Source organism: Elephas maximus, chromosome 20, assembly GCF_024166365.1.
Source record: "Elephas maximus indicus isolate mEleMax1 chromosome 20, mEleMax1 primary haplotype, whole genome shotgun sequence".
NCBI lineage: Eukaryota > Metazoa > Chordata > Mammalia > Proboscidea > Elephantidae > Elephas > Elephas maximus.
This window is the reverse complement of record NC_064838.1, coordinates 11,161,721-11,188,237: the sequence shown is the minus strand read 5'-3', so window position 1 is coordinate 11,188,237 and position 26,517 is coordinate 11,161,721. Positions and strand designations below refer to the sequence as shown.

General features: G+C 48.2%; 1 protein-coding gene across 6 annotated transcripts in view; it reads right to left on the bottom strand.

The window, feature by feature from the left end:
• PRKAG2 (protein kinase AMP-activated non-catalytic subunit gamma 2) overlaps positions 1-26,517 on the bottom strand; it is a 421,421-nt gene that overhangs the window by 282,203 nt on the left and 112,701 nt on the right. For 5 of the 6 annotated variants that reach the window (XM_049861967.1, XM_049861966.1, XM_049861962.1 and 2 more), the window contains exons 2-3: positions 21,809-21,877; positions 11,661-11,940 (exon numbers count right to left, since the gene is read on the bottom strand). In XM_049861967.1, the coding sequence (XP_049717924.1) occupies positions 11,661-11,940; positions 21,809-21,877 (349 nt within the window). The remainder of the gene's footprint in view (positions 1-11,660; positions 11,941-21,808; positions 21,878-26,517) is intronic. The other variant, XM_049861965.1, reaches the window with a different exon arrangement.

Sequence of the window (26,517 nt, the reverse complement as noted above, 5' to 3'; positions counted from 1 at the left end):
AAGTCAGATGAAGGCGTTGCAGAAACGGGGATGGTGTGTGTGCGTGCGTGCGTGTGTGCGTGCATGCACACGTGCAGATGCTGGGCAGTGAGGGAGTAGAATGCGACCATCGTCTGTTAGGACGCCTGCTGGGGCCTCTTCTCTGGGAACTTCCTGCCCACCCCTGGGGTAGGTTCCTGCAGCTCTGTCTCCTGCCCCTGCCCCCCCGGCCACATCGACTGCTTTGAGGGTCCTAGCTGGGCCAACTGGAGACCTGCCAGGAGGAATTTAGAACATCAGGTAGAGAGACACAAAGATGGGGATCCTCCAGAGCTCAGAGGAAAGATGTGTGAGCCCTTGCTGCTGAGGTCCCCAGGGCCAGCCTGGCTCCTTGCTGTCCTGAGTCCTGGATGTGCCAGACTCCACAAATACCCCCAAATCCTTCCAACAAACTGCCTTCCTTGTTCAGAAAACATGGGGGTACAGAGGAAGAGTGAAAGGATGGGAACTAAATATGGAATCAGAAATAAGGCTGGAAATGAAGCCTTTAATGGCCCTTTGACAGATTTGGTTCTGAGATTTCTAGCTGTTGGTACAAACGGGCTGTTACACAATTAATGTCCATTCTATACAAAAACAATCTAGTTGCTAGAAGTACAGCTATTCTTGGTACCCAGACCAGACAGGAAATTTCTCCCAGGGTTTTTTTTTATAACATCCTATACCGGACACAGCAGGCTGGTTGGGCTGTTTGTTATAAAGATCCTCCATTTAGGCTTATGGCATTGCTCTCAAGCTCAATTTCGTGAAACATTCTAGGGCAGGGGGAGCAACACATACTCTGGGTACCTTGATCGAGGAAGAGATTTTCAAGTATGAGGAAAACCAGATAGCTTGCATGCAATTAAAGCAAGCCCTGTGCCAAGCACAGCTGAAAAATCAAGTGGAGAGGAGTCCAGTGACCCTCCCAACCAAGAAGTAACAGAGTGCAAGTACTGCAGGCAGCACCTGAACATAGACCTGGAACTTCCCACTTGAGTGATGAAGGACTGGCGCAGGGCTCTACGGTTCAAGGGCAACAACACAGGTAGTTGCTCTGGGGACCAGGCTCACTCTGGTCTCAACACCCCATCCCAGTGGGTTTCTCTGGAGAAGCTACACCCCCACCCCAACCCAGGGCCAGATTAAGGCATGTGAGGGCCCTAAACACTGATAATCTGTGGTTCCCCCTCCTCTGCTTATTTATACGTTCAAACAGGATATGTGAGTTAGGTATATATGCATACATATATATATACACACACGTATGTGTGTGCATGTGTGTGTGTGTCTTAGCTGTCCATGATGTAACTTCTTCTTAAATGCTACTATAATATTAGTGATTGAACCCAAAAGTGGCGTATACCATTTTAGAGGAACGAGATGAACTGGATTATAAAATTTTAAGTGGATGCGGGGTAATAAGATTTTTACCATATACCACAGTTTCTACAAAAAGAATATTCCACATACTCTACAACAAAGAAAATGAGTCGGCGAACTTAGTTTCAACAATCATTGTAAAATTCTGTTGATCTCCCACAATGAAAAATTAACTTTGACCAATTTTGCTTCAAATGGCTCATACTTCAATTTTTATGCTTGTTTCATAATAAATGCTATAATTATAAATGAACAAATGAAAAGATGTCATAAAATTTAATGATCAGAAAACAAATACTACAACAAATTACTACATTATATTTTTAGATAAATATTTCATCTCTAACATGTTATAATTAAAAACATTTCTTTCTATTTCTTGCTCTTACAAATTCTTTAATGATTTCATCCCAATTAAGCTGCCGAACAATAGCTACATGAATTGAGTCTTTCTTGAATCACTGTTGTACGCTGAGGGTTTTTGAGTCTCTTTAGGGATAAAAACGATTGTTCTGTTGTGCAGCTTGTGGTCATTAAAGTCAGGAATACGCATAAAGCAATTTCAACACTGGGAAATACACATTGTATTTTATCTTCTATTATGGAATCATACATGCCTACATGAGTAAAATTGGTCTTTCCTGAATCTGTAAACTTAGCTCTCACATAAGAATGCAGTTGTCACATTCTCCATCAAGGTTTGGATTTAAGTCATCAGTATCAGCCTGCACTAACATCTTGGCTGCCTTCATGCATTCTTCATCAGGTACATCCACATTGTTTAAGGAGGAAAATCTATTTGAAAGGACTTCATACACTTTCGCCCTTCTTTTCATGCAAGATTCAAGCGTGTCCATGATGGTGTAGTATGTGGTTGTACAAAGATCTCTGGTACTCAATACTTCTGGAGTACTTCCATCATTTACTTGTTTCTAATACTTCTGCAACTGTGAACTGCTTGATAATCATTATTTGGCAGTTTTGTTGTGTTTTCAAAATTTCTTAAATTATGTAAGTTTCCTGTTACTGACTGCTAGAGAGCTGTGCATGTCTTTAAATTTACTTTTGAATCTTGAAGGGCTTGACTCGTCCGATGAAAATGCTGCAGTATATTATTCCACATAACCAACATAAACACATGCTCTTGTGTTTGCATTTTGTTGGCGATGTCTTCAGCTTCTCTCTTGGTATCTCCTTTTTGTGCCTGGTCTTCAGCAATAGAATCTGAGTATATGATTCCAGGATTGTACTTGTTGCTACAGCATGCATTTCCCAAAGTGTATTAGAAAGACATTTTAATACTCAATTATTGCCTAAGTGAGTTTTAAGACTGCCTCCCAGTGAGTAGAGAATCACAAAATATGTAGAGTAACTGAACACTGAAAAAAATTAACTGCTTCCAGACAACAATCTACTTACTGCACTATGTCCTACAAGATTAAGTGAATATGTAGCACATGGCATGAAAATGGCATATTCATTATGTTGTAAAATTTTCTGTTGCGTGCCTTTAAAAAACACACTGACATATTGGCAGCATTGTCATAGGACTGGCCTCTACACTTAGAAAATTTTGCAAACTTCACATAAATAGTGAAGCACTTGATTTGCAATTCACCGGTATGACTTTTTAAGCTACTGTGCTACATCGTTTGACAGATTTTCCATCTGCTGGAGACAGATATCTTAAAACAATACGTAGCTTAACTGTATAAGAAAGATCAGGAGTGGAATCTACAGACAAACTGAAATATACAGCTATACTTATTTCACTGAAAATAGTTGATTGAACTTTATCACTTATTAAGTTTATTAATTCTTCATGTGTTATTTTAGACACACATGATGGGTTGCCCTTTTCTGTTATCATATTTTGAGATGTGACCTGCCAAAAATGGATCAAACTGAGCAACAAGTTCAAGCAAACACTGAAAATTTCAATTTTGTGGGAACCCAAACACTTCATTTCTTCCTCTAAAAGATAGTCTATATTAAGTGATTGTTATAATGACAGCAACAACACATTGCAAAGCTTTCCAATACTGACATTCTTCATTAATTTGTGTTTCCAGGTCATGAGTTAAGCCAAAACCATGTCTTCAGTTTAAATATGGCAACATACAATCTCTGTGAATTGGACTGTTATCATGTTTACCAATCATATTTGAGTTGCACCAATTGCTGAATCCATCTGTAGCAAATGAAGAATTAAATGATTTAGGACGGAACAGTTTGCAAACAAAACAATATACACAGCCAACTGACGGAGAATACATTAGCCACTCCCTCTTATAATTTTCACCATTAGCTTTACACCCTAGGAATATATTTTGGCTACAAAACTTTGTTTACCATCCAGAAATTTCCAACACAAATTTTCAAACGGTCCACTGCAATGCTGACTATCACTTGGCCCTCTTTTGATCCAGTAATTTCCATCGTTAGAAGAAAAACTATTCCACAAACAGGATCTGTATTTCGGTGATTTATGAGGTCTGCAGATGCAGCAATTTCAGATTCTAAAATAGTTTCACTTTCTACACCATTATTAATTTTTCTACCACAGCAAGGAATAGATGAAGAATTTGGAACAAATTCCGTTATAGTCATATTGCTATTAGTAGTTCCAGCACTACCTGTACTAGCACAATGATTTGCATACATTAAACTCCAGCGTTCAACAGAAGAACTCTCTTCTGATTCATTATGTTTTAAAAAGAAAGTTAATTTTGGAATTGTCTTTAGAGATTCACAAATCCTTTTCTTTTTATTTTCTGGGAGCTTTTGTTTTTATGCTCCACTTAGTTGCTGCTGTTTCATTTTACCTAAATATAAAATTATGTTACTTTTTAAATTTGGTTCTACCTTAGAAAATACATTTGAATAACTGAAAATAAATAAAATTTATAAAACAAGTAAAATCTATGAAATAAAATTTACATTCGAATTTGGGCATTAACACAAAAATTCATATTGGAAAATTGTAAGTAAGTTGATTTAGAAGATGTAATTTTGTTCTTCAGGTCTGAGATAGTCAAAAGAAAAAGTACTTACAAGGCAGTCAGAAATAATTTCATTTGTTTGTTGTAAGATGTTTGTTGGCAGGCCCTTCACAGATCTCCATGAGTGTTTTTCGTCTTGAAATAATACTTAAAACCTGTGCACTCACTTTCTGTCCTTCGCACTCACTTTCTGTGCTTTGAGGATACGTCTTCACAGGTCATTGGAATACTGCTGATACCCGTTGGGGCGAGAGGGATCGCAAAGAGCATGACAGAAATACACGTGTACGCTCAATCTGAAGACGTGTTGTGGTTCACTTTACATAGGACCAGATACCTTATGAGTCATGTGATTGCAGTGCCTCTGGCATGTTCTTATGTGGTTGATGGCAGAGAACTGAATGTGAGCTTATACCCAATTGGTCCGAAATGAAAAGGAAAATAAAGTTGTTATCATATACAAAATGTGCAAAAAGTAACAATTCCATTTAGTGCCGTGCCAGTTCCCTTCTACTGCAGTGCTCACTTTTCCTTGTGTCCTGTCTGCTTGGTATCTATGCATCTTTGCTTAGGACAAATGGTGCCCCTGTTTTGTTGATGCCCTAGGTACGTGCTTACCTTGCTTATTGGGTAATCTGTCCCTGCCCTAACCTGATCAGTCTTGTCCCGTAAGCAGCCCGGGGCCATCCAGTAGCCTTCCAGCGTCCACCAAGGCTGCCTGGCAGATAGTGGAGGCATGGGCTTCACCCTGATAGCACCTTACCAGAGAGAACTGGAGACCTTTAGAAGGGCCTTCTAAAATCCTGAACAGAAAAAAGCAGCAGAAGGGCCGCCCAGGGAGCTGAAAGTCTGGCCCCTTCAACACCCGACACCCCAGGCCACGTCCACACCTATGGCAAGCATGTCCCGGGGGGCCCCGCGGAAGTGTGAAGTCACCAAGGTGCATAGCCCCAGCTGCGGCACTGCTAGTAGCTGTCTGCGTTACTGCCCTGGGAAAAAGCAATTTACAGTCATTAAGCTCGGAAGCAAACAAATGGGGCTCAGAAAGGAGGTCCAGAGTGGACTTTGGCTGGGTAGTGTAGGGGTCTGCGCACATTCATTGGGCGTGCAGGGGCTCTAAGGGTGAAACTGGGAGGATAATGAAGCCCCTCCCCGCCAACAGGCCTCCGCAGCTTTGCTGGGCAGACCAAGGGTTTCCTCGTCTCTCTCCTGAGCCCCGATCTTGTCCCCCAGCCCCTTGGCCTGTCCCTTGGAAGCAGCTAGGTCTTGGATCGTCCTGATGACCCACTCTGAGAGTGTAGCCCCCATGAGCACTCCTCATCCTGCCGCAGTGAGTGAGACAGAGAGACAGATGCCCGGCTCTGCTGCCTCCACTGCCCGCCTCCCTCGGCCTCTGGCTCCTTAAGGAACAGGTGAGGGAATCTGCTGGAGCCTGCACGTGCCCAGCAGGCAGCGAGGCGGGTTCTCTGTACACAGTAGCCTCCAGAGCAGAGGCATGGCTGGCATCACTTTCCCAACCTTTCCCCTTCACGGCTGCGACCCCGGTGCAGACAGTCCCTCCCTCCCCCCACCCACACCTCAGCTCTGGCTCCCTCCCAGAGGAGGGGATGCGAAACTTCAGATCTGCCCTGCCCCCACCACGTTCACACTCGGCTAATGAGAGCCCACCCTTCTGTCCGCTTCCCCAAGCTCCTTCTCAGCTCCAGTGCCGTATTCTAACTGTCCCTCCCAGCTCTCCACCTGGCACCAACGCCAGACCCTCCGGTATTCTCAGGCATTCCTGCCAAGCCCTGCCACCCCCTGTCGCAAAGCACCGCCCTGAACTCTTGACAGGTATTGAAAATGTATTCAATTTTAGTTACCAATAAATAATAGTCTCAAAAAATCTGAATGCCCGTGATAAAGCCCCAGTCTCCCTTGACTTCCCACGTCCAATCCTAGTCCTTTACTCAGAGCTAGTCACTGGCAGCCTGGTGTGCATCCTCCTTAAAAACTGTCGTGGTTAGCTGCTGTCAAGTCAGCTCCGACTCATGACAACCTTGTGTATACCAGAACAAAACGTTGCCCAGTCCTGTGCCATCTTCATGATTGTTTGTAATTAGACAGTGTGATGCGTAGGGTTTTCATTAGCTGAGTTTTGGAAACAGATTGCCAGGCTCTTCTTCCAAGTCTGTCTTAGCTGAAACCTGTATACCGTGAGTGATCCTGAAGGTATTTGAAATACCAGTGACATAGCTTTTAGCATCACAGCAACACGAAAGTCAACACAGTATGACAAACTGACAGATGGGTGGTGGGCTTTAAAAATAGAAGTTACATATATGCTCTAAATCAGGATATGCATGTTTTCTCTCCCGGAAGGGTTCCTGTGATGGTTAAGGTTGTGTGTCAACTTGACTGGGCCATGATTCTCAGTGGTTCTGTAGTTATGTAATGACGTAGTTTGGTAGTTATGTAATGATGTAATCATCCTCTATTTTGTGATCTGAAAGTGAACAGCCAAACAGTTGAAAAGGGAATTTCCTTGGGGGTGTAGTCTGCATCCAATACATACGGATGTTCTAGCAAAGCCTGCACCCACTGAAACCTGCATCTGAATCTTTATCCTCTGACCTCTGGTTTTGGGGACATGAGCCAGCAGCCTGCCACCTGACCTGCAGATCTTGGGGTTCACCAGCTCCCACAACCCCATGAGCCAGCAGCCTTCCCTGTGACTGCCGATTTCAGGTTCGTCAGTCCCTGCAACCACGTCAATCAGGAGAAGCCTCCAGCCTGATGCCTGACCCATAGATTTGGCACTCGCCAGCCTCCAAAACTATGTGAGCCATTTCCTTGAGATAAATCTCTCTCTATATTTATATATACACACGCTTCACTGGTTTTTCTCTTCTAGAGAACACAATCTAAGACATTTGATACTGCGAGTGGGATGCTGCTCTAACAGAAACCTATTCTAACAGAAATGTGAAAGTGGTTTTAGAATTGGGTAGAGGCTGGAAGTCTCTTAAGGTGCCTAACAGTAAAAGCCTAGATTGCCTTGAAGAGATTGTTGGTAGAATTATGGATGTCTGGTGAGGGCTCAGAAGGAGGTGAAGAGAGCTATAGAGAAAGTCTCTATCATTTTAGCAAATACATGTGGATCCAGCAACAGAATCATGCTAGATGTGGACCTTAAATGTACTTCTGGTGAGGCTTTAAAAGAAAATGATGAACACGCGATTGGACAGTGGAGGAAGGGCAATGATTTTTATGCAGTGGCAAAGAACTTGTCTGAATTATGTTCCGATGTTTGGTGGAAGGTAGAACTTATAAGTGATGAACGTGAATATCTGGCTGAGGAGATTTCTAAGCAAGATTGTAAGGGGCCCATGTGATTTCTCCTTGCTGCTTATAGCGAAACATGAGAGGAAAGAGATGGGCTTAAAAATGAACTGTGCAAAATGAAAACAGAACTTAAAGATTAAAAAATTCTGTTGTATGAACTAATGCCATGTGTTCTAGAATGTTCACCAATGATGTGGCCACACAATCTTTTGTTAAAGAGATTAAACCTGTGACTGATGGATCTAACCAACTACCACTGGAAGGGACAGAGAGAAAGAAGGTGCTGTTTGCCTCTTGAAATTCTACAGGCAGGAAACAGGCCAAAGGAGCTACATCTGTTCCCCTCCAAGAAAAGAAAAGAACCATCCCTGGAGCAGCTCAGAGTTCAACAAAATCGTTGGAAAGAGCATGGGAAGCAGAGCCCTCTAGGTCTCAAAGGATGGGGCCAAGGCCTCCTAGGTTTCAAAGAATCAGATCTTCACCAATGGGTTGTCTTTGTAATGTTAATGAGACGGGATTAGTGTAGGGTGTGTCTTAAACCAATCTCTTTTGAGATATAAAAGAGATTAAACAAGCAAGTGAAAGACACAGAGATGGGGGAAGAGAGATGCCAAGCCACATGAATATTGCCCAAAGCAGAAGCTCAAAAGAGACAAGGACCTTCTTCCAGAGCCAACAGGGACAGAAAACCTTCCCCTAGAGCTGGCACCCTGAATTTTGATTTCTGGCCTCCTAAAGTATGAGAGAATTAATTTCTGTTTGTTAAAGCCACCCACTTTGGTATGTCTGTTATAGCAGCACTAGATGGATGAGACAGTTCCCTTACACCCCCTTCTAGCTGTACTTATTGATTGGTCTGCAAGTTCAGCAAGGACTAAAAGAAAACAGTTGAAGAGGGATGAAAATCTAAAATTCATAAATAAGGTCGAGAGAGTGAAAAGGAGAAATAGTTTAAGAAATTTAAATGATTTACTGGGCTCAGCTCTTAAAGAATTGCTCATTCCTAAGCAGAGCAGCGGGCAGTACCAAACCTCTAGGTAGAAGGTAACTAAAGTCTGGAATGATCTGAGGCCCCATCCCCAGGGATGGTGACTGCACGCCCATGTCCACCTCAGCAGGGTTCACCTTCAACTCGCCCCCGTCCCTACCCCAACCAGGGTTCCTCTCTACCCCCAGCACATGACTGCCTGCTCTGGCCCAACCCACCCACCTGGGTGTCCTGGGCCTCACCCACTCCGGGGCTGTCCTGGCTACATGGTAAACAGCCCATTAGAACCATGGTGGCCCCAAACCACCCACGGGGGATCCAGAGAGGTGTCTGGGGCATTGCTCTGCAAACTTGGGCAAAGCACACTATGAGGGCTGGTGGTTGGACCAACGCTTCCTCCAGCCATCGCTTCTGTGGTGTATGAGCTTGATGTGGATAAAAAGTCTATGGTCTTGGATCAGGCCCTGTTTCCCTTTCTTCATACAAGTACTTTGAGTCCAAATCTCTAGAAATTATTTCTACAAGGTGGCTGGGGAGAAAAAAGGCCTCATAGTTAGGTGAAAGCACGTGGACTTAGAGAAAAGTGTGCTGCCCCATGGCTCCGTAGGTACATATAAAGAGGGGCCGGGGGTGCTCCATCCCGACAGGCACGGGTGTCTTCATTGGGTTATGTAGAAAGGACGATGAGGCCCAGGACTCTTTTCCCCATTTGGGTAGAGAAGGCGTGCCCCTCTGCCTCCAGACAGTGCAGGAAGAGGTGTCTGGCAGAGGTATCCATCCATGGAGGGTCTTGGGCAAACCCCCGTGGGCATAGATGCTCACCCTGGGGGCCCGTGAATGCCTCACCTGGGCTCTGTGTGGCCTCTGCAGACATCTCAGTCCTGCGAGCCTCCTGGGGTTCTTAGCCAACTCCAATTTCACACAAGAACTACTTCAGCTGAGTGGGTCAAGCAGTCTATTTTGTTCTGGGAGCATGGACACACAGAGATGCACTGGGTGGGGGTGGTCTGCTGCTCCTGGCCTGCCTTTCTGTCTCGAGCCTCTGGGTGTGGGGTGCATCACTACCTGACTAAGGTGGAAGTCCCCCGCCTGACCATTTCTGGCTCCCAAATCAGTGGCATGTCTCGGTTGTTTATTTATTGAATTACTGCCCTCACCAGGGTCCTAGGACCTCCTCCACCTCCACCTCATGGCCAGGGACTGGCTGCAGGGCTGGCCTTCTGCTCTCAGGACACACGCTGCCTCAGCCTGACTCGGTACCTTGCAGGGGGACGTGCTTCAGAGGGGCTCCCCTGGGCCCCCAGACGTGGTCTCTTGTTTGCCCCTTTCTGCCCTCAGAAACTTCCCTGGTGTCAGCAGGCCCACCACCCTACGCCCACACATCTCCCACAACCCAACTGGTAATGCACAGTTTAGAGCCAGGCCTAGTTCTGTGGTCACCAACACACGCGCATGGTACCACCTTTAAAGAAACAGGGTGCCCTGGTGGAGGCCAGGGGCAATGTTCTCTCCTCTTAGGCACAGTACCTGAAGAAACACTTGAGGATCTCAGGACGTCCATCAAGTAAACAAATGCTGCCCAGCGTGTGATGACTGCGGTTCGAGAACACATTGCCTCCTTGCAGGCTTTGCATGCGGGGTCTCTGCCCACATTCACCCAGTGACCTGCCACAAGGGCCACGGGGCCACAGGTCACACATCAATCAGGCTACAGGCTGTGTGTTTACAGTCAGACTCATGCATAGACGGAAGAGCAGTCATCCTCAGGGATGACCTCAGGGTTACTAGGAACATAGCCCACACCACCAAAACAGAAAAGAGACTCCCCCACCCCATTTCCTTTCCTTATAAGTCATAAGAACTGAAGTGTTACTCTTGGGACTCATCTTTCAGGCTGAGTATCCCTGGGTGGTGCACACAGTTAACGCACTAGGCTGCTAACCAAAACACTGGAGGTTCAAGTCCACCCAGAGGCACCTCAGAGGAAAGGCCTAGTGACCCACTTCTGAAAACTCAGCCATTGAAAACCCAGTGGAGCACACTTCTACTCTGACATTTATGGGATCACATGAGTTAGTCAACTGGACAGCAACTGGATTGCCCTAACCAGGCAGGCCTTCTTGAATGCAGACAGCCTGGAAGGAGAGGAGCACACACACCAAATCTCTGAGCTGGAGAGCAGATGTGGTCTCCCAATCACTGTCTTCCCCCAGAGGAGGCAGAGAGAGTTGGCAAGAGGAGGGAGAGGCACTGAAAATCAGGAAAGGAGCTGATGGGCCCCATCTCCTTTACAGCTTTACCTGTGTTATTTCACATTATCGACTGTGTCCAATCTGAGACCATTTTATCCTCAGATCTCAGACGCTCACGAGCCTAAGGAATGCCCTCTTAAACGTACGCGTTTCCTACCACTACCCCTTCTCCAGCAAATCAGCTTCAGGTCTGTGCCCTGATGTTCAGGGCCCAACAGACAAAGTCAGATCCACCAGAAACAGATAGACTCCAACCCCCCAAATACCAGTCAGCGGGGAGTGGTAGCACATGTCGGCTGACGGGGGCAAAGTTTGGTCCTTCGGCCCTGGGTAAGTGGGGCTCACCCTAGCTTCCTGGTGCTACTGCCTCTCAGAGAAGGCAGGGGCGGGGGTGGCACAGGTCCCACTTGGTTGTCCTTACTGGTCACGCTGGGGGTCTCACAAGGTATTTACGGTGACCCCGTGGGGCCAGGACATACCAGATGGATATAGTGCAAGAGGAAAACGACAGGTGGAATCTGTGTTCTGAAGGGCTTTGTTCCCAGGGGAACAGACACAGGCTCATGCACCCCCCACCCAGTCACTGAGAGTCACCACCAGCTCCTGGGCCCCAGGCACCACTGGCCACCAGCCCCACGTAGAGAAGGCCCCGACAGCCCAGCATCCACCTGAAACAATAGCATCAATGCTTACTTTTTTTGGAGCGGGAGAAGAACCGGATGCCCCCAGGCGAGGTAGAGGGGTTGGAGCTCGGGGACGACTCTTTGGACGAGGAGCGGAAGATGCCGCTGAAGCTCATGCGGCGTGGGGAGCGTGGGGGCGACTCTTGGTAGGAGAACGGGAACATGGTTCTGGGTGAGCCGGGGCTGGTCTTGGGCCTCACGGGAGCAGACATGGGGCTGGAGGGCTGGTGCTGGGGACCTCTGGAGAACAAGCCCTTGGAGGGGCTGCTCGAGCTGAAGGGGCTGTCCACCTGCAGAGACAGACAAGTGGAGGTACCTCCTGGACCTGCTATTGTCACACTGGCTGGCCCAGTGCCCCTCGAGATGAGCTGGCCCTCCCAGCCCTCTGCCCAGGATGGAGTGGGATAAGCACCGGACCCAAGGGTGGCCTATCTATAGTCTGACTGGGCAGGAGGTGGAGGGGAGGAAGGAGAAGGGGAGTGGGAATGGGTGGCTCAATACCATGCTTCTTACTCCTTTAACCTTTAGGTTACCTACTGGCTTTTACTTCTCAAGACCTTTCTTCTGTCCTCCTCAAGGTATGACTGCACTGGAATATTGTTCTCCTGCCCTACCTCAAAGGAGGAGACACATATCCCTGTGATCTGGAGGGAGCAGGCCTGCGGCTCCATCCCAAGGGACCCTGGCACTAGGAGACTGTGGGCTTTCCTCCCTGCAACTCTGGCGCTGGATGAGAGGAACGCTGCTCAAGGTCAGAACAAAATCCACAAGCCAAAATCTCAGACCCTCACTTCCTTGATCACTCACAATTGTAGCTATAAGGTATAGGCTGAAAAATTATTGGACCCCACAAATTTTTTTTTTAAAGAAAGGTATTATGGTTAAATATATATTACAAACCAGTCTCCATTTAAATCGTTTTTAAGTGTACAGTCCAGTGGCATGAATCACATTCTCCATGTCGTGCAACCACTGCCACTATCTATTCCCAAAAGTTTTTCATCACCCCAAACAGAAACTCCAGCGGCCCTTCAGCAATAACTCCCATTTCCTCTTCCCCCAGCCCCTGGTAGCCACTAACACACTTTGGTCTCCAGGCACTTTCCTATTCTAGATGTTTCATATAAGTGGCCCCTACAATGTTTGTCCTTCTGTGACTGGCGTATTCACTCAGCATGATGTTTTCAAGGTTCATAGCTTATCATATATCAAGACTCCCTTTCTCTTACTGGCTGAGTAGTATTCCACTGTACGTATGTGCTACATTTTGTTTATCCATTCACTTTTTGATGGACATTTAGGTTGTTTCAACCTTTGGAGATCGTGAATGGTGCTTGAACGAACATTGGTGTACAAATATCCGTTAGAATCCTTTCTTTCAATTCTTTAGGGTATATACTTAGGTGTGGAATTGCTGGGCCATATGGTAATCCTATGTTTAACTTTTTGAGGAATGAACCCCATAATTTTAAGCCAAGACATACAACTCACAGACTTAGCAACATACCAGGTGTGCCCTGTAAGCATGTGCTCCTGCCAAGAAGGGCTTCAGACCATGCACCCGGTGGGGCATGCCTGGGTTCAACACCCAGCTCAGCCCCCTTACTGTATGATCCTGGGCATGCTATTGAGTCATTCTAAGCCTAAGTTTCCTCATCTGTAAAATGTGCCCTCACCTCATAGGGCTGTTTGAGGTCAGATGAGAATTCACATATGAACGTCAGCACAGTACCAGTTGCACAATAATCAGTCAACCTATGCTAAGCTGCTCTCTCTTATTACTTGGAAAACTTACAACACTGGAGCAGAGAGGCCTCCCCATTGAGGGCTCCCCCCTCCAGCAGGAGGAAAGGACAGTGACTTGACAGTGGCAAGCACAAGGCCTGGTAGAGAGCAGACCAGCACTTTCCAAGTCAACTTGCAGGCCCTGGAAGCCCTGAAAAACCCTGGCTGGTGACCAGCAGAGTGCTGAGAACGTGGGTCCAAGCCCACCTGTTGAGGGTTGAGTGGTAGGCCCCGGCCACGCTGCTCCAGGCATTGTGTGGAGGCCAGACCCAAGTAAGTGCTTCCACCACTAGAGGGCTCACCCTGACTCCCAGCTTGCAGCTCACTCAAGGCCACAGTGCTACCTTCAGCACCATTAACCACCCCAGGGTGTGACCTCTGCCTGTGCATTCTCCACCCGGCCTAAAGAATCAGATGGGAGCCTTGCTACTCCTTCACTAAACAGTGCTGGGGGCTCAGAAGAACAGACTGAAGTTCACCTCACTACAAAGGAGCAATCAGAAATCTTCCTTTTTAACCATTTCATCTGAAAATCATTTAGATTCTGTCTGTATTTGATGTAGCCACTATCCCACCTAGGAGATTCAGGCTTTCTGAAGCCTTTCCTCATCTCGTGAATAACTTTTATTTGCCGGGAGCAGCTGAGGAAGAAGCAGAGTCAGGTACAGGAGGAGGATATGGAATGCATGTCTAATTGCCTCTATGAACAACTGTCCCCTTTGCCAAGACATCAGAAGAACTGGATGGTGCCCAACTACCATTACTGAACGTTTTGATCAAAGATTTTATAGAAGACTCTTTGATCAAAAGTGGGGAATGCACAACAGAATTTAATATTCTCCTGGACTCCAGACTTCCTGGGGGCATGGAGGAGGATGAAGCCCTGAATCTACTGCCCTGAGATAATCTTTAAACCCTAAACCAGAAACATCCCCTAAAGTCTTCTAAAAACGAAACAGTAGTTCAGCTTAACTTGTAAAGAATGTCTGCCTTGAGCATTATGCTCTTTTAAGATCTCCAGTGAAACCTATGAGAGCCAGAACTCAATGGGACTGCCTTGTTTTTCTGGGTCTCATTCGTTTTCCACCGTTGGCAAGGTGCAGTCTTATCACTTTTCTATCACTCATTTTAATGAAAAATATTTGAGTTTTCCTTCTCCGACAGGTTTCCACCTTACACAAGTTCCAGTTCTTGCAGGTTTTACTGTATCTATATTTTGGAAATATAGATACAGTGGTTAAGCACTACGGCTGCTAACAAAAGGTGGGCAGTTTGAGTCCACCCGCTGCTCCTTGGAAACCACATGGGGCAGTTCTACTCTGTCCTATAGGGTCACTATGAGTTGGAATTGACTCAACGACAATGGGTTATATGGGAACAAATCGATAACAGCAACTTGAAAGATTAGATAGGAAACTTAGGGGGCAGCGAGTTTGTTAAGGGGGGAACAACAATTCAGAAAAGGAGGGTGAGAGTGGTCACACAACTTGAAGAATGTAATCAATGTCACTGAATTTTACATGCAGAAACTGTTGAATTGGTGTATGTCCTATTGTGTATATTCTCAACAATAACAGCAAAAACAAAATGAATTATTAAAAAAAGACTTTTAATGACTCCTCCAGTGGTGGGTGGAATGTGCATACAGACGGGGGTGTGGGGGGGTTGTTGGTAGAAAGTATGGGGAAAAGCCCAGGTAAGAAGTAGAGAGTGCGCCTAGAAGCGGGGGTGAGCAAGGATTCTGGAGAAGGAGGTTCAAATTCAAATCTTGGCTCTAGTTTCTACCATCTCAGTTTTCTCGCCTATAAAATGAGGGCACTAGGCCTGCTTTCACAGGGTTGTGAAGATGAGGGGTACAATATAAGTACAGCATTTAATACCTTTGAATTGTGGTGTTGGAGAAGAATATTGAATATACCATGGACTGCCAAAAGAATGGACAAATCTGTCTTGCAAGAAGTACAACCAGAATGCTCCCCAAAAGCAAGGATGGTGAGACTACATCTCACATACTTTGGACACGTTGTCAGGGAGGACCAGTCCCTGGAGAAGGATATCATGCTTGATAAAGCAGAGAGGGTCAGCAAAAAATCCATGCTCTACAAGACGGATTGACACAGTGGCTGCAACACTCTGGGCTTCAGCATAAAAATGATTCTGAGGATGGTGCAGGACCAGGCAGTGTTTCATCACTGTGAGTCAGAACCAACTTGATGGCACCTAACAACAACACAGCATTTCACAGTTCTGGCACCTAGTGACTACACCACATGTACTGAATCAGTTCTCATCTCCTGAGTTCTGTACCAGGAGACACTTGATATTTGTGGCACATCGGGTGGGAAAGAGCACAGGGCTGAATCACAGACAGGCACTGTGTACTGCACTGAGGACCTCATCCTTTCCTGAAGGATACCACTGACATATCTTAAGCAAGGGAATGGCACAGCCAAATTTACTTGAAACAGACTATTCTGGAAGCCTCCATTGTGTCTCCCTCATCATCTTGCACTGAGTGTTACTGAACCAGAAGGCAGGAGAAGGTGCTGGTTGAGGGCACAGAGGTTTAGATCATAATGCTTTTAAGAGGTGGGGCAGGAGTCTGACCTCCGAGCCTACCCCCTTACCCATCACACTGCACACCCCAGAGAGCAGCAGAAAGATCTGTAGGAAGGCCTGGGGAATATCACAGGGGTCAGGGTCAAGCATGAGGTCCAGAGGTTGACTGTTAAGCTGCTAAAGTCACTTTTAGGAGCTACTTGAAAAGCTAGGCCCAAAGATAGCCTTCATGTTTAACCACGATCCTTGCAACAAGGAGGAAGAGGAGTTGCCCGGTGCTTAGAACCATGGTGAAGAGACACAGGTAAGCTAAGGCCGAGGTCCTCAAGAGCTCTCAGAGAATGGCAGACCAACAGCTACAGCATTAGGCAAGACACAGCCCTGTAAGGATGGCGCTGATGAAGAAAGTTTCCAGAGGGTAAAAACCTGCCTGTCATAGGGCACCCAGGGAGGGCCTGGAAAGCCAGGTGAGCTTCAGGTGGGCCTGGGCCAGAAGAAGGAGTCCAGGGGGGCCTCTACAGATAGGTTATGGGGAAAGTTGAGCCAAACACCACTGGAAAACCTGTCACAAAGGGCCTCGAATGCCCAGCAAGGCTGATAGGTGATGAGGAACCTCAGGATTCTACTGAACGGGATTCCCAGGCCCACCAGGCCAGGCACCAGGAAGTCAAGCCTGAGGAGGGCCCAGGAGGCAGGCCTTCCCTCTTCTCCTTGAAAATGGCCCAAAAGTGTGGGTCCTGTATCTGCTCAACTGGCCATCTCTTATGCGAGACTGCGGGTAGAATCGTACTCGTGGACAGTGAGGCCCCAGGCTGACTTTGGAAGCCCTATCCACCTGCTCTGTTTCCAGCTGGGGTGGGCTAGGCAGCAGTACAAATAAGGAGCAGCAGTGACAGCCACCGTGGCTGGCTATAGCTCTGCCTTTATCAAGCCGTCACAGAGGATCCTCTGAGGATTTTAGTTGGATGAGTCCTAGGTTTGATGCACAAAGCACCTAGAGGCTCAGAGTGTCTGTTGGCTTCATAGAGGCTGGTAGAGAATTGGCACTGAGGCTGGTGCCAAAACAGAGAGGGAAGGGAGGTGAGACCCAACTTCCCACCAGGGAAGAAGGAAGGGGAGGAGAGGCCCAGTTTCCCACCAGGGAAGAAGATTGTTCCAGGTATGTCAGAGTGAGTGAGGGTCCAGTGGGGCCAACTCAAGAGAGGCCAGGGTGATCAAAAGACTAGACAACAGGCATCCTCAGGGGCCCCAGAAGGGAGGCTAGGAAAGGTGAGCCTCAAGGTAAGGTACACATATGGATCCTTGGGACCCAGAGAGCAGCAGGGAAAAAGTCAGGGAGACTCCTCCCTGGGAAACTGATTCAAGCGGGGCAGGGTAAGGGACCCCAGTCCTGGGGTCCAGATTTAGCTTGGCACCACTCCAAGGAGTCTGCCAGCTGGAGGCGGGACAGCTCAGTCTGAGGCCTGTAGGCACCCACGAGGTCAAACAGAAAGGGCCTGAAATTCTCAGGGAGAGGAGCCTAGAGAGACAGACTGCAAGATCCAGAGTCTGCAGGTATCAAGGGGCACCAGGGAAGCACTCTGCATCATCCAGGGAAGTGATGGTTGGCTGCATTTCTTCTAAAGTAGATTTCACTCTCCACGCCTAAGAAGTGATGTACTAAGATCACCCTTCATCCAGGGACCTACCACTGGGGTAGTTCTGGGTGCTGGCATTATTACACACATAATAAAGGTAAGGGTTATCATTACAGGTTCAGAGAAAGCAAATGTCTTGTCCAAGGTTACAGTGAAGGCAAGTTACCAGGAAAGATGAACAGGGGAGCTGGGCGACTGTCCCAGATCAAGAGAAGAAAACCCATGGTCATGTGGAGCCTTGAGGGAGGAGAGGCTTGGGTGCATTCTAAAGGAAGAAAAAGGTCTGTAGTTTGAAAGACAGCAGTGAGGGGAAGGGAAACTCCAAAAAGGATTCCATTAGTAACAGTTGAGATGACATGGGAACCCCAAACTGGAACCTCCATTTTAACAGCCCTTCACTATTCAGTCACTTCATGTGACTGCAAGGTGCTGGATGATGCTGCCTTGCTCTGCAGACCCCAGCCCAAGGAACCCCACTATCCAGCTGTGCAGATTGAAGGGGACCAGCAGATTCTGCACAGAAACATGTTATACAACAGTGCTCCCTTTTGGGGAAAGGACACCAGAGAGAGGGGTAAAGAGTGGAGCTCGGCAGGCCCCTGTTCCTTGTTTCTCTAACCTGTATCAGTTGGTGTTAAAGACAGTGATGGTCAAGTAAGCCTGACTGGGACTGCTGACAGCAAGGCCAGCTCTACCTTCTCTATCTTCCTTTAAGTGGTACCTAGAAAATGGAGCAGGCCACCAAGTATCAGATGGAGATTTAGCTTGGCAGGCACGGAAGCTTTCCAGTCACCATGCCCAAAGAGGAAGGATTCCCTAAGGGGATGGGGATCTGGTTCACAAGCTACCAGGATGCGGAGACAAGCCAGAGGGGCAAGAAGCATGCTGCGGTATTGTAGGCTGCTAGCCCTCTCCTTTCGTTCTGTTGTACATAGGGTCGCTGTGAGTCGGAACAGACTCGACAGCACCTAACAACAACAACACCCCTCTGCTTTACCTCAGTCACTACCTCTGAGTTCGCCACCCCATCTGCCACAGGTACAGTCAAAAACATACTGGACTAAGAATCAAATAAGCTGGGTTCAGCCTTGGCTCAATTGTTAGGGAGTCATGTGACCATGGAAAGTCTTTTCACTGTTCTGAAGGCCATTTTCCTTATTTATAAAATTAGTGTACGTGCTGTATGGGACCCCGGGAACTTGAATGAGTCTAGGAAGGAAGCCCCATTAATGACAAAAATGAACATTCCCATCAAACTAGTGGGATGGGGGACTTGGAATTAGATTTAAGTTACCTTAAAATTAAGAAACATGATCGTATCTTTCACATCTGAATTCACAATTGCAAGCTTCCACCCACCCACACCTGCTTCAGAGGTGTGGCTCTCTCAGAGGCTCTCACATGGGGCATCATAGCCTAACAAGAGCTCCAGGGGCAGGAATCATCACAGCTTCCATGGCCACTGCTCTCCTCTGGCTCCTGGTTGCATTGCCTCCTCAGGGACATCAGAGGCTCCTGCAGAGCCCTTCCTCACCTCCCTAGTCTCACAACCTCCCTCCTCTCCTCTGTAAGAGCCTGGCAGCATCTCCTGATCTTCTTTCTACTTTGCTGTTACAGTCTGAATTATGTCTCCCAAAAAGATGTGTGAAGTCCTAATCCTAGTACCCGTCAACTTGACCTTGTTTGGGAATAGCGTCTTTGCAGATGTTATCAGCTAAATTAACACAAGATTATCCTGGAGTAGGGTGGGCCCCAATCCAATCTGAGTAGTATCCTTATAAAAGAGGAAATGAGAAACAGACAAAAGGCAGATGGCCATGCAGCTATGGAGTTATGCTGCAACTGCAAGCCAAGGAATGCCTAGGTGTGCCAGAAGCCAGGAGAGACAAGTAGGAATTTTCCTGTAGAGGCTTCATGGCTGACTCCCTGAATTTGGACTTGTAGCCTCCAGAACTGTGAGACAATACATTTCTGGGCTTATAAGCCACTCCGTTTGTGGAATATTTTATGGCAGCCCAAGGCACTCGTTATCAAAACTTATCCTCGGAAAGGGCTAGATGCCAGTAAGAATTTAAACCATGTGCTCCTTTTTAGGGGTAATTTACATTTTGAACTGACTGCTAACATAAGGGAGAGAATTTGGCTGGGGAAGAGGGAAGCCCTTCCCAGGCAATTTGGAGGCTAGTTCATGTAAACAGTCACCTAACCTGCTAGCAAAAAGGGTGGGCCTTGCAAAACCAGTAGAAATTCAAGGCTACTGGGATCTAATGGAAAGTGGAACCAACAGTTGTCAGGTCAGAAGGAGGAAGTGTCTGCCCTCTAGGGATGGGCAACACTGGGATGGGGCTGGGGTTGGGGTAGGGGAGGCCGAGGGAACAGTCATGGGCAACGAAGCCAATGGGAATCCTAAGCATCCATCCCCTCCCTTCCCTTCCCAACACGAACACTTCGCATCTATGGCCCCATCTCCAGGTCACACCAGGTGCTAAAAGATACAGGGAGAAAGAGTGTGCTGTTAAAGAATACGTTTTACTGAGTTTCTGTTCAGGGTGGTGAAAAAATCTGGAAATGGATGGTGGTGATGGTTACACAACATAGTGAATATAATCAGTGTCAAAATGGTTGAAATGGTAAATAGTTTGTTATATACACTTTACTACAATTAAAAAAAAATGAATATGTTAGAACGAGAACAAAGACCTTCCCAGTAAAACAGGAACTTAGGTTCCTTCAGTCCTCTGCAGCCACTGTTGCTAAGCCACGTGCTTAGTGATGCTGTCTAATATAACCAGTCACCTTCTCATAAGTTGGCGTCGTCTCTCCTAACCCTGTGAGAGGGTAAGGCCACGTCCTAGACTTCCCCAACACTACCACCAATGCCACCAAAGTTCTGAGTCAATGTTGGGTGGTGGTAAGAAAGCTGTCAGGGTCCTTTTCTGTCCAGGTACCATTCATTTGTGACAACAACTTTACTCAGGAACCCTTCTGGAGAACCAAGCTTGGGTCAGGGTGGGATTACCAGACTCCAGCCCTACCGGCCCCGCCCCAGCCAGAGCAGCTCTGGGTGTCTTTCCCCTAGTCCAAAGCCTGTGTGAAGGAAGCATTTTGTGACAGCAAACACTGAGTCCTACAGCTGGGCCTGACCAGGCCGCTGCTCCTCTAGGCCCTCCACTTCTTCCCTGCTAGCCCAGGAAGCTCTGGAGGCTGCAGCTGCTGCCTCCTCTGCGAGCCATTTCTGGCTGGGCCGATCACTGCTAACGGATTGCTTGTTGCAGGGCAGGCAGCGAGCAGAGCCAGTTTTGCCCCACAGGTCCAAACCAACTTGTTAATTCAATTGCATGTAATTCAAAATGCTTAAGGAATAGATTGGCTTTTTCCTGCCCTAGTCTCAGCTGGCATCACCAAGAGCCCGAGAGTTAGGCTTTACTCTACACCTCCACTCTCAGGCCTGCGCACACCCCTCTCTCACCTGGCTCGCTGCCAGCAGCACCTTCCTCAAATCCCCATCACAGGGGTCTGAGGTGCAGGGCTCCCACCCCAGGCAGCCCTTCCACCCTTTCTTGCTTACCCCACCCCTCCCAGGGCAGCTTTTATCCCCTCTGCCCTCTGCCCTCGCATGCTGTCACTGGGCATCTGGGTCCAGTACAGCCAACAGCCTTGTGGAGACATGGGCTTCCCAATGGAGGAGAAATTCCTCAGTGTTAGGGCAGGAGAGCAAGGAGCTAAGAGAGGCCCAGGAAAAGCAACACTGAGGATGAAAAGGAGGAGGAGGGCAGTGGCATGAGACAAGGGATGGGGGTAAAACCGGGTGGAAGGGGAGACTGACATTGGCCTGTTGCGGGGTGAGGGGGGGAGGCAGGATAGGTTGAGGTACTTGTATCTGTGAAGGAGAGTAACCAAAAATCACAGGTGACCCCAAACCTCATGTCCATCGATGCTGTCAGCCTCCTTGCTTTGCTACTTGCCCCCTTGGGGCCCAGCTCATTGCTACTCTTTCTCCATGCCTCCACTGGCCCAGAGGCAGAAGGAGGACCAGGGGAGAGCCCCCCAGAGCACTCTCAGATGGGGCAGCAGGTGCGGATAGGGGCTTGGCCTGTGCAGTGACCTGTCCCAGTATCCACAGTGAGAGGTGGCATCTCAGTGGGTCCCCCCGTGAGCTGTGAGAAAGGCAGCTTACCTTGCGAGAATGCTTTTCTGCACTCTCCAGGTCTCCATCCAGAAGTGGCATGGCGAAGGAGCTCAGGTCCTAGGATACAGAGGAACACGAGTCAGCCATGTGGCCTCGGCCCAGGTGCTTCAAAGGGCTCTAAGTGTGCACCCTTCTTGCTGGTTCCTTCTCTTGAAAATCAGCCAATGGGGGGCAAGGTGGTAAACCGGGTTCAAGGAGGGTAAAGAAGCATTAGCCCCTTTTCAAAACTGCCCCCCCGCCACGCTCCCCTCCAGAATGCTGAGTCCCACTTTCAGCAGTGGTCACCTGGCCCCCTACACCTGGAAGAGGAGGAAGGAAGGAAAATGGATAGGAGGAGGAGACGTGAAGGCGGGAAAGAGAGCGTGAGGAGGGAGAGAGGCCCATCTCAGGGTGTTTGGAGATTGGCTGATGGGTGGGACAGGGACAAGGGGACTCAACAGCGTGGCTAAGGCCTGTGTATGTGTGGGAAAGGCTGAGAGGTGGAGCGGCAGCTATGTGAACCATCAGCAATGTGACCCAGGGGACGCATGGAAGCTGTCACAGCTGGCAGTGGGGCCTTGCCACACATTCACCCTTTACCCTCAGCCCTGCTCCCCACTCCCTCCCACACCGAGGCAGTCCTCAGGTCCTGTTCCTTCACCTTTCCTCTGAGGCATCCCCTTCCACCCACCCAGCATGGAGCCCACGCTACCCCTTGAGCCTAGGCTCCCTCCTTAGTGGACTGCTTGCTCTCCAAGCATTTCCGTCTGGCCCCAATCCTCTGCATCCTGCAGACCTCTGCATGCAGGGTGATGTGAAGAATGCGAGCCTCAGTGTGCCAGCCCCCCAAGTCCAGGGCCTCTTCCATCACCAGGGCAATGACTCCTGCAGCGTGCCGGCATGGTCTGACCTCTTTGCAGACACCCTAGCCTTGCCTACCCTGGGGGCTCACCCCTGGCGCATGACGGGACCACCTGGGAGGACCTCATGCCTGGGCCCCTCACAGAGGAGAGTTGGTAGCCAGGTGTAGCCTGGGGGAGAGCCAGCTCCCTTGCTTGGCTCAGCTCCTCAGTGCTGCTCAGGGTGGGCCAGAGCGGGTGCTGCCTGAGCCCCCAGCATCAGTCTAGCCGAGGCCCAGCCCACCCCTGCAGCCTCCCTCTGCCAGCACAGCCCGCCCAAATGTTGTGTTTCCAAATGCAGTTCGAGGCTGGACACTTTGCCTGGAACACACCTCAGCTCCTCAAATGCCTGCCCAAGACTCAGCTACAACCACCTGCCCCCCCTAGACCTGACCCTGCCTTCCCTCAGCCCCTACAGGATGGTGCCATCTTCCCTCTCCAGTCACAGCGCTCAGCCTGCACAAAGACAGCGGGGAATCACCAGCGCTGGCCCCTACCATTCTCAAACCCTCAAGTGCTGTCCTGCTGCCTGGGGGCCTTCGCCTTCCTGCCCTGCCATCCTCCTTTACAGCGTGAACTCCTATGTGTCAGTCCACCCTCGGGCAAAATGACTTACGCTCCGGTCCTGCGCCCCACAGTGCTGTAGTCATACCTTACAATAGGACTGTTCACTCCATGTTAAGATTGTTATCAGTCCATTCCCCTACCTAGACTGAGTCCATCGACAAGGGGAGAGTGAGTCACCTTTGCATTCGTCTCATGTAGAGCAGGTGTTCGAAAGTGTCTGAATTAACTCTGCCACACACCACCCATCCTGGTGCTATAGTATGGGCTATGGCAGAGCAAACAACAAGCGCCACAGAAGCAGTCTCCTGGTGTGGTTCACAGGGAGGGGGCAGGTGCAGGCCACTTATCTCCAGTTTTAATGAGTACATTCCTGTCGTGTTTCACATGGTCATTACCCACAAGCATTTGTTCAGCAAGAGCAGTTCCCACCTGGGAAAGCATTTCACAAATACTCTATTCCTCACACAGCAGCCCCAAGACCCAGGCTCTGTCACTGAGGCCCAGGGAGGCCAAGTGGCTCATGTCAAGGCACTCTGGAAAGACCCGAGGCTGTCTTGGGCCTGCTTCTCTCAGGGGTTGCCTCCAGCCCGGCAGCCACTGGAAGGAGCTGTTGCTGGTTCCGTGCAGGTCTTCCTGATGGCATATCTAGTCAACCAGGTCTCTGCAATGTGCCCACTTCTTGGCAGACTGGCAGCCTTTGCTGGAAGGCTCCCCACCCCCACTTTCATTATCCTAATCTTAGCTTCCATCTTTCAGAGCTCTCCAAGAAGCTCTGGGCACCTTGGATGCTGGGTGTGGGAAAATCTCTAGCTGCAACTACAGTAACAAGACCATCAGCTTGCAGGATAAGGAGGACCTGGCCTCTTAGCTTAGCTGGCATTCCAGAAGGACTCGGGCTCCTGGAATTTACGCTGTTCCTACCAGAGCTTCATGCTTTCCTCAATGTTGCTCTCCACTCCTCGCTTTAACGCCCTGACATCTTCCAGTCCTCCAACATGCCAGTCAGGCCCCTATGTGCACAAGGTAGACCTTTCATCAGGCTCTGTCAAGGCCTCAAGAGAAGTTTAAGACTGAAGAGAAAGCTTCAGAACTCTGGAATTTTCATCAGTTGCACAAAATGCATTTTAGATCTTGACCGCATGCTCAGCGAGCACTGTCAGGGTCTTCAGGGAAAGCAGATTTTTAGGATTTCGGCCAGTAAAGTTATTTGCCATGAAAGCATCAGGACAAAAGAGAAAAGGGGAGCCCTCATCCCAGGTTAAAGAAAATTCCCAAGATGTGAGCTGACTTTAAAAGCAACTCACCTACCCTCCCCCTTCAGAAACCGAGGCAAAAACTAACCATCTGCCACAAATAAGTAAGGTATCACAACATAACCATTGTTAATCTTCCATTAGCATGTTCTTAAATCTTCCTATGGTTGCCTCATTTGGTCCTTACAGCAGCCCATACAAGTAGGAAAGGCAAGCAGTATTACCCCAGTCTATAAATGAAGACGAGGGGCAGTGGTGGTTCAGGGGTAGAATTCTTGCCTTCCCTGTGGGAGACCAGGACTCAATTCCTGGCCAGTGCCCCTAATGTGTAGCCATTAGTCATCTGGCAGCAAAGGCTTGTGTGTTGCTATGATGCTGAATAGGTTTCAGCAGGCCTTCCAGACTAAGATGGGCTAGGAGGAAAGGTCTGGAGATCTACTTCCAAAAATCAGCCAATAAGAATGCTTTGAATCACAAGGGTAGAGCCGCAATGGTCATGGGGATGGTGTAGGACCAGGCAGCATTTTGTTCCATACTGTATGGGGCTGCCATGAGTCAGAGGCCGAGTCAACAGCAGCTAACAACAACCACAATAAAAAGATACTGAGGGTCAGAGAGGTTAAGCCGCCTGCTCAAGGCCAGCCAGCTAGACAGTAATAAACAGGTACAATAAGCTGGTTCCATCCACTCCTAGCTCAGAGCTCTTTCTCTTAATCCCCACCAGTTCCTTGGTATTTCTATTTCCCAGTTACAGAGTAACAACTTGGTACTGGAGGTTATAAAGATATGGAGTGTCTTCCATGAAAAATAAGCATCCATGGTACAATGTGACCTCGGGGGAAAAAGGAAAGAAGAATGAGGATTTATATAGTTCAGTCATTCATTCCCAAGGCAGCTTAAGATACTCTTTTCCTCTTTAAGCTCTTTTTCTTAATTAAATGTAATTCACACTCAAGAACAGAAAAGCATAATGAATCCCACCACCAAATGGCAATCACTTGACATTCCAGCACTGTTCTACCTTGTGAAAAGCTCAGAGTCTTAGAGCCGGCTTTCCCCTGACTTGTCTTAACACTTCCCACAAGACAATGAAATGTCTGGTGTTTGCAATCAGCTTGTCTGTGAGCTCCTGAAGGACGGGGCTCCTCAAGGGCAAGGAGTTTGCGCCTGACCGAGTGCTGACAGCAGGTGTTTCAGGGTGTGCATCCACCAGATGCCCTCCTGAGTCCTTAGCTTCCCCGATGTTTCCCCTTCCAATACTTCTCTGTTGATGCAGCTGGATGCCCCACACAGAGAGCTGACCAAGTGAAAATGTAGGACAAACAGGAAGGCTGCCAGAGCAGTGACCACGGCCTCCATCCCAGAGCCAACTAGGGTCGCAAGTGCCAGGATCATGACAGAACATTCTAACCAAGGAAAGAATACATCCAGGACAGTTTCCCTTCTCCATCCCACTGAGCAGGCTCAAGTACACTGAGCACCAGAAACAGCTGACTGTCTTCCCTGCCCTGAAAGCTGTGGAACCACTAAGGGTCCCTTCCAGGCCCCTGCAGGCCTGCATACCCAGGCACTGACAGTACAACCTGCTCCCAGAGTCAGAGGCCTGGTTCCAGCCTCGGCACCATGCTTACTCTCTGGGTGATATTGGGCAGGTCAAAATTCTGCTTCTCATCTGTCCAATGAGAGGTTAATGAGATTGTTTATAAAATGCCTGTGAGTACACCCAGTCTCTGCTTTTATCTGCTGAACTGAGAAATAACAGTGGGTACAAGAGTGGTTTAAAAGAGAGCTGCTATATTAAGAGTAAAACATGTTGTTATGGACTGAATTGTGTCCCTTCAAAATGTGTTTCAACTTGGCTAAGTCATGATTCCCAGTATTGTGTGGCTGTCCTCCATTTTGTGATTGATGTAATTATCCTGTGTGTTGTAAATCCCAACTTATATGATGTCAATGAGGCAGGACACAATCTACAGGATTAGATTGCATCTTGAGTCAA